We start from the raw sequence: 13,975 nt of genomic DNA, 5'->3' as shown, positions 1-13,975 counted from the left end.
CAATTTTTTTTCTTACAAATCCTGTTTCATCTTTTAAACAGTTTTTATGGCATCTGAGCAAATATCTATGAAGTGTAGAAAGTTACTGCATTTTGGAATCTCTATGCATCCTAGAGCATTGCCTGATTCTTTCTCAAATTAACAACTGATTTTATGAGCTTTATTTCAAGTTTATTTCTGTTCATAATTCACTCCTCTGACCTTGACTGTATGACTCATGCCGAATGCAAACATGAAACCTTCATCCCTGAATGAGACGCGGAACGCTCCCGCTGTGTTGGTGGGTAGATCATTTAGCTGTTGGTGACAGGAAACAGTTGCAGATGTTTCACAGAGATACAGTATGGCTACAGGAGGAAAGCTGCTCCACCTGTCAGGACATGTTAGGCTGTTCAAAAAACATAACAGTTTCTGCAGTTTTCTTTACAAACTCAAAACTATTTACTGTATAAACTGAAAAAAGCTTGAGGATTAAGGCTTCAATTAAATTATTATATTAAATTGAACTACTTGGCTTGGCACTGTAGCAGCTTGCAGCTAAGAAAAACGTCCTTGTTTAGAAAATGAAGGATTAGATTTGATTGCCATTTTTCCTTAGTCTTTTGTTTGTATGTTTATCATTTCTTAATTTCAAATTAACATCTTTTTTACATCATGCTTAACCTTTAATATGAATCTTTTAACAGTTTTAGCTTCAGATGTTTTTGTCTTTTGCATTTTTTCCTCTGTCCAGCCACCTGAATTGCGTCGCCTTAGCAGCTGCTAAAGTCAAAGCTGCTGAAAAATTCTGCAGTTTACATCAAATATGTAGCATTGAAAGTGACTGTATGTCCATTCTTCTGTCAGAGAAAAAAAATATATAGAAATATTAAATAGGAGAAGGTAATATTTTATTACATTATTTAGGTCAATGTAGAACAAAGACAGTCATGATAAATAGGTTACACAATTTACATGTATTTATAAACTGTTTGATGAGAGAAATCAGAAATGTGAAACCGCCAAATGTTTCTCATTCAGAGCCAGCAATAAATGTGTTCTGGGTAAAAGGTTAAAGCTGCTTCTCATTCAGTCTGTTGGTCAGCAAAGTCTGCACGATGATCAATTGTCCCAGAGCTGAAGCAGGAAATCGGCGCTCAAGTGAAACGGCCTCTTAAAAAAGTAAACAACCTTTAGACGACAACTACAGAATGTATGAATTCATATAGTGCTAACCCCTGTCCTTTACTTTTGTCCCTCTGAGGAGATACATTAACTGATAAAACCTAACTGAAGCAGAAAAAAAAAAAGAACTAAAATTAAACTGATTTACTGACCTACTTAAGTAGGTGAGAGGCACACAGAAAAATACCTGTAACTAAAACTGAGGGTTTGAACCATTACCACTGATTCATTTATAATATGGGAGCAGTGGGGAAAAGCTCTGAGGAACCTTAATACAAAAAGATCATATATGTATTTTTCCCTTTTAAAATGATTCACTAAATGTCTTAAAGGCAAACATTTATGTCAGAAAGCACTTGGTCAGAGGCTTAAACAACCTGAAAACCACACAGTTCCCAGCTGATGGTCAACAGTCAACTTCTGAGAAGGAAATCCAACCGTCAGAATATGTAACATCATAATGCATTAAGAGTTTGATCACGTAGAAAACCGTCAGATGTTTCTATGAACTGACAAAAAATGTTTTTTTAAAAACACAAAGTTGTTTGGCAGTGGTCTAGCCTCACTGCAGCAGTTCCTCCCATGAAATGGGTTTAGAAAAGACCTCACGTTCCAGCCAAAGGTCGTAGTTCATCTGGAAGTCCTCGGGCAGGTCTACTCGCTGTCCCAGGACGCTCTGCAGGCAGTTGTCCACAGGAAGAAAATCTGGATTACTGTGGCTCTTGTCGTAGCGGCGACTGTTGAAGCGCTCGATGCTGGCTCGTAGGGCGCACTCCTCAGCCTGGAAATCCCAGGGACGGGCATCCAAATCTGTTCCCGTAAACAAACATTGTTGAATATTTTTGGTCTGATTATCCTTGATACAGCTCAATGAAAGCATCACAGTCAAAAAACAACTGTAAGAATAAACAACCAAATATTGTTTTTCAGACTGTAGGGGGCAAAATATTGAAGCCAAAACCATTAAATACTTTTTAAGGTTGAGACAAATACAGCAAAATTATTAAAAGGATAACGAAATTTACAAGAATACACTGTAATTTACCACAAACTTTTTCAGAAACGTTTTCTGTATCTAAACGTAAAGAATAGCATTATATACAGTACACTCACCGGCCACTTAATTAGGTACACCTGTCCAACTGCTCGTTAATGCAAATTTCTAATCAGCAAATTACATGGCAGCAACTCAAAGCATTTAAGCACGTAGACATGATCAAGACGATCTGCTGCAGTTCAAACCGAGCATCAGAATGGAGAAGAAAGTTGACTTAAGTGACTTTGAACGTGGCATGGTTGTTGGTGCCAGACGGGCTGGTCTGAGTATTTCAGAAACAGCTAATCTAATGGGATTTTCACACATTACCATCTCTAGGGTTTACAGAGAATGGTCCGAAAACAGTTCTGTGGGCGCAAATTCCTTGTTGATGCCAGAGGTCGGCTGGTGGTGGTGGTGTAATGGTGTGGAGGATATTTTCTTGGCACACTTTGGGCCCCTCGGTACCAATTGAGCATCGTGTCAACGCCACAACCTACCTGAGTATTGTTGTTGACCATGTCCATCCCTTTATGACCACAGTGTACCCATCTTCTGATGGTTACTTCCAGAAGGATAACGCGCCATGTCTTAAAGCATGAATCATCTCAGACTGGTTTCTTGAACATAACAATGAGTTCACTGTACTCAAATGGCCTCCACAATCACCAGATCTCAATCCAATAGAGCACCTTTGGGATGTTGACAAATCTGCAGCATCTGTGTGATGTCATCATGTCAATATGGACCAAACTCTCTGAGGAATGTTTCCAGTACCTTGTTGAATCTATGCCATGAAGGATTAAAGGCAGTTCTGAAGGCGAAAGGGTTCCAACCCGGTACTAGCAAGGTGTACCTAATAAAGTGGTACAGTGGTGTTATAAAAAGTAAAAAAAAAAAGAGACATCCAATTAAACTAGCAAATTATTATAAGGAAATCATTAAGTGACACCAGTGCTTCCCATTTAAAAGAATGAAACTAAACAAAGCCTTTGTTGTAAATTTGCTTCAATTTGTTGAATTCAGAGCAGTGGTCTTCCGGTAGCAACACTCACCATTTCCATAAGCCCAGTCGTCATTAAGGCGATGTCGCACCTTCTGGTAGATGGCAGACATGGTCTTCATGTTGCTCTTCCTCCACTGCCGCCCCAGGTATTTGGTCTGCACTTTGAGCAGCTTGAGGACATAAAGCTGCATCATGGCTTGCTTGACCTTCAGCGCCCTCTTCAGGATGGGAGCGGACTTAAACACGACTAACATCTGGTGGGGAACGGCTCATTATAAGGACATATGATCAAAGTCGTGTCTGGACAAGTTTAATGTGACGCTGTCTCACCATCGTTCTGGAGTGCTTCCATTTGGTCAATTTGTTCAGGATTCTGAGCAGGTTAATACATGAGAACAGGTTCCTCCAGCAAAACTGAGTGTTGTCTCCCGCTTCCTGAGACAGAAATTATTCGAAATGAAACTAAATGCAAACAGCTTTCTGAAATTACTAGTCAAAGCTACTAATCAGAAAACTCACCAAACTCTCTGCAGTTAACTCTGGGAGCTCATGGACCACACAGTATGGAAAGTCGAGCACTGAGATACTGATGAGGACACACAATGAAAGCAATTCAACTTCAGAAGCTTCCAGTCAACAGGACCGGTGTGGTTTGTCCAGAAAAAGGACAGATAAAAGTACCTATTTTTAGCTGTGATGTAAGACATGATGTTCTGGTTGAAAAACTTCAGGATGAGTGGGATACAGTTAGCAAACACCAAGTGCTGAGCCATGTACTCGAACTATTTTAAAGAAAAAAAAACTTCACTTTATTTAAATAAAAATAATTTTTCCTCACATCAAATACACATTTTTATATGTTAAAACTGAAACTAGAGGTGCTCCCACCTGGTAGATGTGGTTCAGTTTGAAGTGTTTCAGAAGCATCAGCAGGATGGCAGAGATGGCTTTAACAATGATTTCTTTGTGGCGATTGACATCGACACCAAGTTTCATGCTCTGTAAAACCGTTGTCCTGCACAAAGACAGGCGAAAGATCAGGATGTTTGGTCAATCTAAATTAATAATTTTAACTTTGCATGTTCTATCTAAAACACAGCTACCAACTACACTGTGGCAGTTTGCTTCTACAAATGCTTAGCTTTTTTGTTAAAAAAAATCAGCTTGTCATTGGATTATGTCGGAGACAAATGTAATTGCCCGTATCTCTGTAGAAGCCCACTGATATTTGTGTTTTTGTCAGTAAGGTTTGGTTGTTTCCATGTTCGGTCCACTTACGGCATCTCCTCCGGCAGCACATCTGCCAGAATGTTAATGGAGTCTGTTTTGGCTTTAGATGTTGGGGCGGCAGCGAGGAGGATCTTCAGCAGTGCAATCTAACAGTCAGAGAGGCAAGGAGGTGAAAGGTGACAGCTAACGTGATTAAAGTGATAACAGTCTTTTTAATTATTACATATTATGATTACCACTTGGGAAAACTACAACTGAAATAAGGTTCTGAAGTTCAGACTAAATTTAATAATAATAATAATAATAATAGACCCTAGTGAAGTTGGCTCCTTCATATGCCTTAAATAGAACAGAATGCTGTCAATGGTTTGTGCTCCGTTTGTGTTGAAAATATTTTTGCCATAATATTTAAAAATGTTAAAAATATAAAAAGTTAATTCAAAGGTCACAGCACCCCCTAGTGGTCATACAAACAGAACCCAATTTTTTCCCCTTCAACTAAATTTCTTTAAAAATATGATAGCACAAACAAGTGTTCAGTGGCACAAACAGAGAATAAATCACTGAAATCATTTTTGTTTGATTTGGATAATGTCAGAGAACCTGGTTGAGCTTTTGTGTCCTACCCCTAAACTTTATTAATATCCCTAAAATAATAGTGGCACAATCCAAATATATTGACTATGCATCCAGCAGCAACATAGCAGAAACATTTGACACCAACTTAACTCAGGTTTGTAACAGATGAACTAAGAAATCAGCTATTGACGAGAATATGATCATTTCCATCTGGCTCAGCTCCGACCATTGTCCAGACAGCAGGAAACTCAAAGATTATATTATTTGCTGTTCAGTGAAGCCACCATACTCAAAAAAACAACAACACTGTTTGGCATAGACGTTGTTACTGAGGGGAAGAAGACTGTTAGCAGCTTTCAAATTGTTCTTTTAAAATGAACCTGAGGAAAATAAACAGATGCAAAAATTATTTGAAGGGACATTGCCGACTACAACCTTAAAACAGGGAGTGAAGCTGAACCTAATACAGCAAAGTTCCAATGTTTTCTTTGGCGCTGTTAAAGGACATATCAGACATTTTGGGAGTTTAACTGTATCTCAAAGTATCTGTATCTCATAAAAACGTCCCACAAGAACCAATTGTAACCTGCATTTAAAACCACAGGCAGCACTCACCATGTACTGAGGTAAACTGGGCAGAATCCCCTGATAGAGCAGCTCAGTGGCACACATCTCCACCTCCTCTTCACCCTGTACACAAGGAAACACATGATCAAAATAACTTTCTAACCTCCAGCAGAATAGATTTCATTTCCACCTACCACTGAGAGAGGAGTTTTCTGATATTCCTCCTCCTTTGCCATCTGTAGCTCTGCTATAGAAATGTACTTATGCTGGAAAAATAAGATAAAAATGAGAAACATTGCAACAAACGGCACTAATCACACTAATACTGATGTACTGCACATCATGTTGCAGTACCTGCTTTAGCGTCTTGATGCTCTCATGAATTGGCCTGGGTAAACCAACCACTGTATCTGTATCGCTGCAAGACAAAAATAACGCTTTGTGATGTCTGCATGTGACATTTTCAGCTGTTCTTGTTCACACACAAGCAAACCCACCTTCCCAGAGTGTAACCAATGAATTTACTTCTGCTGGATTCCAGAAAGTTTTCAATATCTTTTTCCCTGTTGGAGCAAAAACAAACACCATCAGTACTGCCTTGTAAAATAACTGCTCGGTATAGATGCTGTAAACCTGATAAAAACAGATATAAAGATGAATTATACTTAATCAGTGACAAAATTTAAATGTTTTAACTAAAACTATTTTGAAAAACTGTCCGGTATGCCTGTGCTGTACCTGACTTTGGGCGCCCAGGGCAGTCCCTTAGGGAAGGACACCCTCTCCGACGGAGGGTGAGGAATGGGTGGAGGCATCACCTCGTCTCGTTCCAGAGGGAAAGTCTCTGGCTCCAAAGAGTTGTCGTTGTCATCGTTATCATCTTCATCCTCACGAGAGTCGTCAGCCTTGTAGGGGTCCTTCTCGTTGAACGCATCCAGGTTGTCCTGTTTGATCAGCGCCTGAGCAAAAAGTAAGCAGTTACAGTGGATCACTGCACCGCCACTGATCTGCACCGAAACACGAGGCAGAAAAGTACAATAGTAAGCTAGCTGTAGGTTAAGTTGTTTCATTTGGAAAATTGATGGAAGCAGAAAAATACAAAGTTCCCTGAATCAAAATTAGAGTCAGTTGTGTAACTTTATGGTTGGAAGATGATTTAGTCTTGCATATTAGATGCTCAGTTCCTAAGCAAAAAAACATCCAGGAAGATGTAGATAATATGCAGGTCATGTCCAATAAGTACTGACACAGATACTAACAAAATAATAAAGAGGATTTATAATGAAACACATTATGACAGCAATTCTCAAAGTCTGATCATTATCATAACTTTTAGATTTGACGGAACAAATGTGGATTGTTCCCAACAATCAAAGTGTGAGCGTTTTCTTTACGCTAACGGTAAAGCAGCATCATTTGAAAACTTGTTTTGGTTACTGTTGGTTCCCGTCTGTCGTTCAGCCGAGGCTCATCTGTGCTTCAGATGGAGACTTGCTGCAATAACACTAGATGGCAATAATTACAACATTCAAAGCAGAGAGCGTAGGTTATGAAGGGTTTTGTCTGCAAATGATTAACTGGAACATGCGAAGAGGACATGTTATGAGCCGGATGATCAACAAGTCATATCAAAATAGAGATGACGCAAGCTAGCGTTAGTCTGCTCATCCCTTAGCAACAATCTAAAGCAGAGCTAGAGGGGTGTTTACTGAAGACGTATTGTAGCAGCATGTGCAAACTCGGAGTAATTTAGCAAGAAACAACAAAGCTAAGTGTGTTTCAGATGATCATAGCAGCTGTCTAAAACCCAGTTATGACATATCGCAATTTTATGTCCTAATATTCTGCAGCCCTATACATCAACTACATAATTAGACACTTGTCCTATGTTAAAAAATATGTTTAGTTTGTAAAACATGGAAATTTAAAAACAATAAAAATGGAATTTGGAAGAAAAAATTTTTTATTTTATAGCATCCAGTTTTAGGGAGCTTCCTGAAGATGAGTAGCGGTATTTTTAATACCAGGTTGCCATGTATTCTAACCATCTTTGGGTATCTAAGTTTTAGTTCAGTTGTTTCTTTATTTTGTTGATTCTTGTGTGTTAAGAAAGGGGCTGTATTTGTTGAGGCATTACAAGTAAGTAAGTTGATCAAGTTTAGTTGATCTATTTGCTCCAGACCTTTGATCTCATCTAGAAATCTGTTGTGGATCTTTGGACAGAAGGTTTGAGGACCTCTGGTCTAGATAGGGATAGGTACTTTTTACATTTGAACCGATACGGTACTCAACGGTACCAGTATTTCGGTACTTTTGTGTGTGTTTATGTGGTCATAAATGTTAATTCGTTTAATAATAAAATCAACAAAAAAAAATCTATTTAAAATGTATTATTTCTCAATATATAAACTTTAAAGAATCTTTCAAAACAACATCCAGCTGTTTGTATTGTAACATCTCAGTTGTTTCAAACATTTCTTCAACATGAAAACCCTTAACTGACTACCCTGTGTTTTTTCTTAATAATGCACAAATTAAAACCCAGCCATGTTGCTGGCTGCAGACGACGAGTCGCAGGCGGATGCAGGCGCGCTAACGGTGCCGGATGCAGAAGTCTGAGGCTGACAAAAATTGCTCTTCAGCCTTGGAGAAAAACCTCACGCTCCCTTATATTGGAAGTATTCCCGTGGCTGGCCTTGCACTTCGCCTCACAAATATTGCAGCGAGCGTAATCTGCACCGCATTTTAAAAAGTGGAGCCATACTTTCGAGCGCTTTCTATTAGCCATGCTTTGACGATACCAGCGGCTAATGACGACATTAGGCTCTTGTGCGTGCAACGCTGTGTTCATGTCCGGCATGGAAAATCGCCCTCTCTTTCACTGCCTCGGTGTCACGAAGATGCGTTTAGGTACCGTACCATGTAACCATTGGATTTTACGTGAATCGGTACTCGGTAGTACTGATGGAATTTGGTCAGTACCCATAAAAGTACCGACTTCGGTACCCATCCCTAGGTCTAGATGGTTTACCTTAGCTTGAAACATGTTGGAGCTGTGTCATTGACTACCTTGTGTTCTCGACGAGCCCGTTTCTGCTGCTGCTCAATGAGATCGGATGCTGACGCCGGAGGAGAAGCTGCCCTCATACTGCGAATGACTCGAATGCTGTCCTCTGGAAGGGGAGGAAGACCCAGCTCCTCACGTTTGTGGACCTTTATGATCTGAAGCTGCTCAAACCCTCCCAGTGTGAACTGAAACAGATGTGAAAGGTTGATTTTATATCTCTTCACACCAGAAACAATATGAATAGATTTCCTCTCTCACCAGTATGCTCTTCCACAGCAGCAGCAACACCTTCTTCATGGGAAAGTGTGGGGCGTGGCCACTGCAGAACTTGGTAACCATTCCAAAGAGCATCACAGAAATTGGCTCATTGTTGAACAGAGGGGAACCTGGATTTTATCACCAAATTATATTTAAGCTTCCATTTTCAACACAACTTTAAAATGACTGAAGCTTTTCTGAAGATTTTTTACCCAGTTCTGCTCTGAAGGTTTCCTTCATAATTTTCCATTCAGGCTTGTCGGCCGGGTCATCCTGCTGGATCGTCTCCACCATCAGGTACATTATATTGAGCAGCACTCTGAGATCTGTGCTGTCAGCGAGGGAGATGGCCGGCTTTCTTACCGCACTACTGCAAGCAGCACTGTTACTGAACAGAAAATGGGTTAGTATTATTCATTGTGACATCTGTCCACTCAAAGCCTCACAAAGCTACGATTTTTGCCTTCAGGGCTCCTAAACATTGATGCTGTCAAAATCCCATACTTTGCCTGACTCAAGTTTCCATTGATCTTTCTCCCTTTCACCCCTTTTTTTTTTTTTTTTATATAAATACAAAGCTTTGCTTTGAATTTATGGCAGATATTACTACAGTGGTCAGATTTTAAATATCCATTCATCAATTTATTTATTGCCTTCTGCTTATCCAAGATCACGCCACAGGTGTAATAGTTGCAGAAGGAGGGAAGTACAGACAAATGGAGAACGGAAAACCAAAAGTTAGTTTAACAAAGGTTGGCCTTACTCAATCTCCATGTTGAGAAGTTCCACCAGAGCAGGGAAGGTTCCTACATCCAGCAGCAGAAATATATTGTACCTCATCCAGTACTGTACCTCAGCCTCACAGCTGCAGTTTACAAAGCTCCCTGAGAAATACAGAGGATGAGAATCACAGAGGAAAAACAAAGAAAGGATTTTCATTTAAAAACGAGGGAACATGACTTGCACTGACCCTGAGCCATGTACAGAATGGCTCTGGCAGCCTTTAGCCTCTTCTCACGAGCAATGACTTCCAGGCCATCCAGCAGACGCATGGCGTGAGCTCTGTGCTGAGCTGCATCAAGGTCCGTCCACTTCTTATCTGACACTGAAGTCCAGACAAACGGGGAATATGGTGTTATGAACCTATTCTTAATCCATAAACAGTAGTCAATGGAACAACTACGCACCATGAGCTCTAAATTCCTCCTCAAAGCACTTCCTGTTAAGGGCAAACTCAGGTCCTTCGGTGTAACTATAAAGCTCTGAAACATTCGCAAATAATTATCAGAATTTTAAAAAGCTATGTATTTAAAACTAAGTTTTAAGCTCTGAAAAAAAAAAAGAAGGCATTGAGAAATCTTGAACATACACACCTGACAGCTCTGCGGCCCACTTATCTGTATCAGAATACTCAAACTCAAGATCTGGAGACTCAGACAGACCCTGCGAACAATAAGTGACAGCGTGTATCCATTTGGTGGCCGGCTTCCACAGAAAAATGACTACAGTCAAAACTAATCAGTTTGTCTTGTTTTCCATCTTGAACCAAATAGCTCACAACAAAACAAATGTTCCTCAAGGATCTAAATAGGCAAAACAAAGAAACTTTTAAAGAAAGTGTGGTATTATAAAACGCATAATTTTAACAGCATGAGGCACAAAGCTGTATAGCAGTTTGGTTGTTCTGCCGGAGTCTCTGACAACGTTCAGAACCTTTCTCCTGCGGTGGATCTGAAACAGATCCTGGAGAGAAATTAGGGACACGCCAATGACTCTTTCAGCTCCCTTCACTATCATCTGCAGGGCCCTTCAGCCTGTTATTCTGCAGCTGGAGTACCACACTGAGACGCAGTTAACACAAACTTTCAACAATTATACATAACAGATTTCAAGAAGACTGGAGAGACAGATTTATATTACAGCTATGAGATTTAGGAGCACTGGACTTGCACCCTCACCGATTCTAACATTTATCATATTAGATGTCAATCAAATGTATATTTTTTTCCTCTACATTAATATTCATATGCAAAGCAACTTTTTAACTCCACCTTTCTTATTAATTTGAAAAGACATGTTTTTTCCTAAATAGCAATTAGATTAATTTAGATCAGATTAATTAGATAAACCTTTTCCACTTTATAAAATGTACACAAATAAAATGCAGCATTAAACCATTAACGTGTAACTGATTCCTGAGCACGTCGATCTGTTATGTAGGAAGACATATTGGGCTGCACCTCATTGCAAAAACTGCTTAGAAAGATGATGAGAGACCCTCCAAAACAACTACTTTTTGATTCTAGTCGCAGTTCAAGGGATGGACCGGAAAAGAAAATACAGTGAGACACCACCATCTCATCCATCAGTTCCTTGTTGGAGGATGTCTCCAAAATCTGCATTCAGCTTTAGGTAGGGTTTTGAAATATTTCTCAATTTGTGTAGTCTGATGTCCCAAACCGCAGATACTAGTTCTAGAAAGTATGTGGCTCGGTGCCATTTTTTAAAATAATTTTTACAGCTTATTATTTGAGCTAGGTAAAAGTCACTGAAACATCCTCCCTTTCTTTCCCAATCATTCATGTTTTACACGTTTCTCAGCTCCAGCACACCGGATTCATGACTTAATTACCTCCTGAGCATCACATCAAAGTGCATCAGAAGGTTGTTAACGAGTCATTCATTTAAAGTCAGGTGTGTGGCAGAAGAGAAACACCTGGAGCATGCAGGACAGTGGCCCTAAGGACCAGGGTTCCCTTTTGCCACACACCTGAATTACATTTACTAGTAATGACAGGCTTCTGCAGACTATAGTGTTAGGCAAGGAGATAGTTTCTGATTAATTTAAATAAGATCCTGTTATATCCTACTATTTCACATAAGGATTAGCCGAGATGTTTTCCGTTAAAATGACACTTCTTTATATATGTGAAGCTACACAGCGCCGTTAGGTGTCAGAAAGCAGAAAAAGACGCAAAACATGAAGGTAGTCTAATCCGTGACAGTTATGGCCTGTGATGGGCTATAATCAGCTAGCTAACATCAGCTGGTTAGCGTTTAACAGTAGAAACAGCGACGTTAAACAGTAGCATTTACATAACAAAGGGAAACGACTGAAACAACACAAAACTACCACCCATTAAAATCAGTTAACGTTACTTGGATCTTATATTAAACGATTCGACCTAAAATGATCAGTTAATCCACACAGACCGAGCTAGGTGTCGTTAAAGAGGCAGGAGAAAAGGCCTCCACCTTTTTATTCTCTGAAAAACTAGAACGACAATAAACATTGTCTCCCTTCATACCTCAGAGTCTTTCCTTGGAGTTCGAGCGAATTCGCATCTGGCTCCTTTATTTGGTAGCATCGTTCTCTGTTTATTGTTTACAGGAAGCCCACCACCATTCCCACCGACCTCCATAATTCATTTGCAGGCGCCGTGTACTCTCGCGAGATGTAAGTGGATCTGCGTGAGTTTGCTTCTTACGCTTAAAAAACAAGGATGTGTTGGACTTTTAAGTTTTTGAAATCTTTAAATGTTCAGGCAGCTTCTTACCTCACTGAACCTATAGTAACATAGTCCTCGTACTGTGACATTGAGTGTTTGTCTCTATTGTGTGTAATAGTGCTGTATAAATAAAGATTGAATGATTGATTGAATTAAAAGTTGTTACCTGGTGACACCTAACGACAGAAAGATATTTCAAGTAATATATTAGACAACATCAACCTTTCTACAAAATTAAAGGAAGATATTTTTTTGACTATTTGCTGCCACTGTTGCTGGGTCAACTCTTGTTCTGGTGTTTCTGCAAGGAGTTTCTATGTTCTCACCATGCATGCTTGGGTTCTCTCGTTTCCTCCTACATAATATCTCTCTAAAATGCCAGTAGGAGTGACTGTGTGCATGCATGGTTCATACGCCACCTTTCACCCAATAACCACTGGAGATAGGCATCAGCCCCAACAACCCTGCATAGATCAGCAGGCAAGGATATTGGATGGATGGCTACTGGTTGCTTTATCCCCAACCCCAAAACACCTTTTTCTTTGCTGGCTTAGCAGTTTTGGGGCTTTCAATCATTTTAGGAATGTGGATTTATAATAACAATGAACCATAAAAAAATGAGACTTTTATTTTAAAAAATATACAAGCGAGCTTAATTTCTGAAAGGCCAAAAAAAGGTTGTAGGTTTCTTGCCAACTCTCCACTCTTATATGGGCCCCCCTTCAAAAACATTTTACATAAAAAACTGCGAGAAAACAAATCGGTTTATTTCAGCATCTTAAAATTTGTGTCAATAAATATTTCATACAAACAGTACTATACAACCTTCTTTGGTGAGCATGCTGGTATTTAAAAGTACAAAATGCAGTACATAGTAGTAGTCCTGGTCCTTGTGTACGTGATTACTACTGTCACGCACATCAGTTAGCACATCTTCTATAGTAGTACTATGTATGATGTTGATTTAATGTAATACAATCAGAAGTGCTAATAGATTATACTTGTAGCAATAATTGTATCTTGTATTTCCAACAGGGAACTCTAAAAATCTTGGCTGTTGAGTACAGGGAACATTCCAGGAGTACATGTATTGTCCATGGTTGCTATGGTGATTCCCAATTTGTCTGGGTTAGCAGTGGTGAGAGGGTCTTCCCAAAAGACAAGTATATACAGTTTGCCAAATATACAGTAATATCAACCATAAAAGTACCAAAAAGCAACAATCTTGACTGCAGTTGAAAAAAGTTAAATTATACACCATTTTAACGTTTTTTCAATGTATTCTATTTTATATTTATGTGCTAATTTGTTGTCTCTGGCAACCTGTTTTGTTTTACAATCATAAAAAAAATTCTAATGTACAGACTGGTCAGTAAAGACTGATTCTACTTATTTTAGAGACCCCACCATCTTCTCGGGAATTAATTTTTTCCTTAAGGCTTCTTTACAGCTTTGTCTACATGTTTGTGATCAGAAGCCTTTAAATTACCATTTGACAAATAAACAATCTAGTTCAAAATGTCTTATGAATACATTTTTGATGTAAAATACACCGAGTA

The 13,975-nt window shown here is 39.2% G+C and overlaps 1 protein-coding gene across 1 annotated transcript; it reads right to left on the bottom strand.

Moving 5' to 3' along the window:
- Window positions 1-873: 873 nt before the first annotated feature.
- strip1 (striatin interacting protein 1) lies at window positions 874-12,371 on the bottom strand. The gene is made up of 20 exons (XM_047348648.1): window positions 12,216-12,371; window positions 10,281-10,350; window positions 10,095-10,169; window positions 9,878-10,012; window positions 9,671-9,791; window positions 9,120-9,295; window positions 8,908-9,035; window positions 8,652-8,834; window positions 6,321-6,541; window positions 6,080-6,145; window positions 5,937-6,000; window positions 5,777-5,848; window positions 5,631-5,705; window positions 4,485-4,582; window positions 4,095-4,221; window positions 3,888-3,988; window positions 3,726-3,792; window positions 3,537-3,641; window positions 3,256-3,460; window positions 874-1,974 (listed from the first exon to the last, which is right to left on the bottom strand). The coding sequence occupies exons 1-20, from the start codon at window positions 12,327-12,329 to the stop codon at window positions 1,727-1,729; spliced, it is 2,451 nt and encodes an 816-aa protein (XP_047204604.1). The 5' UTR covers window positions 12,330-12,371; the 3' UTR covers window positions 874-1,726.
- Window positions 12,372-13,975: the final 1,604 nt, after the last annotated feature.

The sequence above is a fragment of the Girardinichthys multiradiatus genome, chromosome 20, assembly GCF_021462225.1.
Source record: "Girardinichthys multiradiatus isolate DD_20200921_A chromosome 20, DD_fGirMul_XY1, whole genome shotgun sequence".
Lineage (NCBI taxonomy): Eukaryota > Metazoa > Chordata > Actinopteri > Cyprinodontiformes > Goodeidae > Girardinichthys > Girardinichthys multiradiatus.
This window is presented reverse-complemented; position numbering and strand designations above follow the sequence as displayed.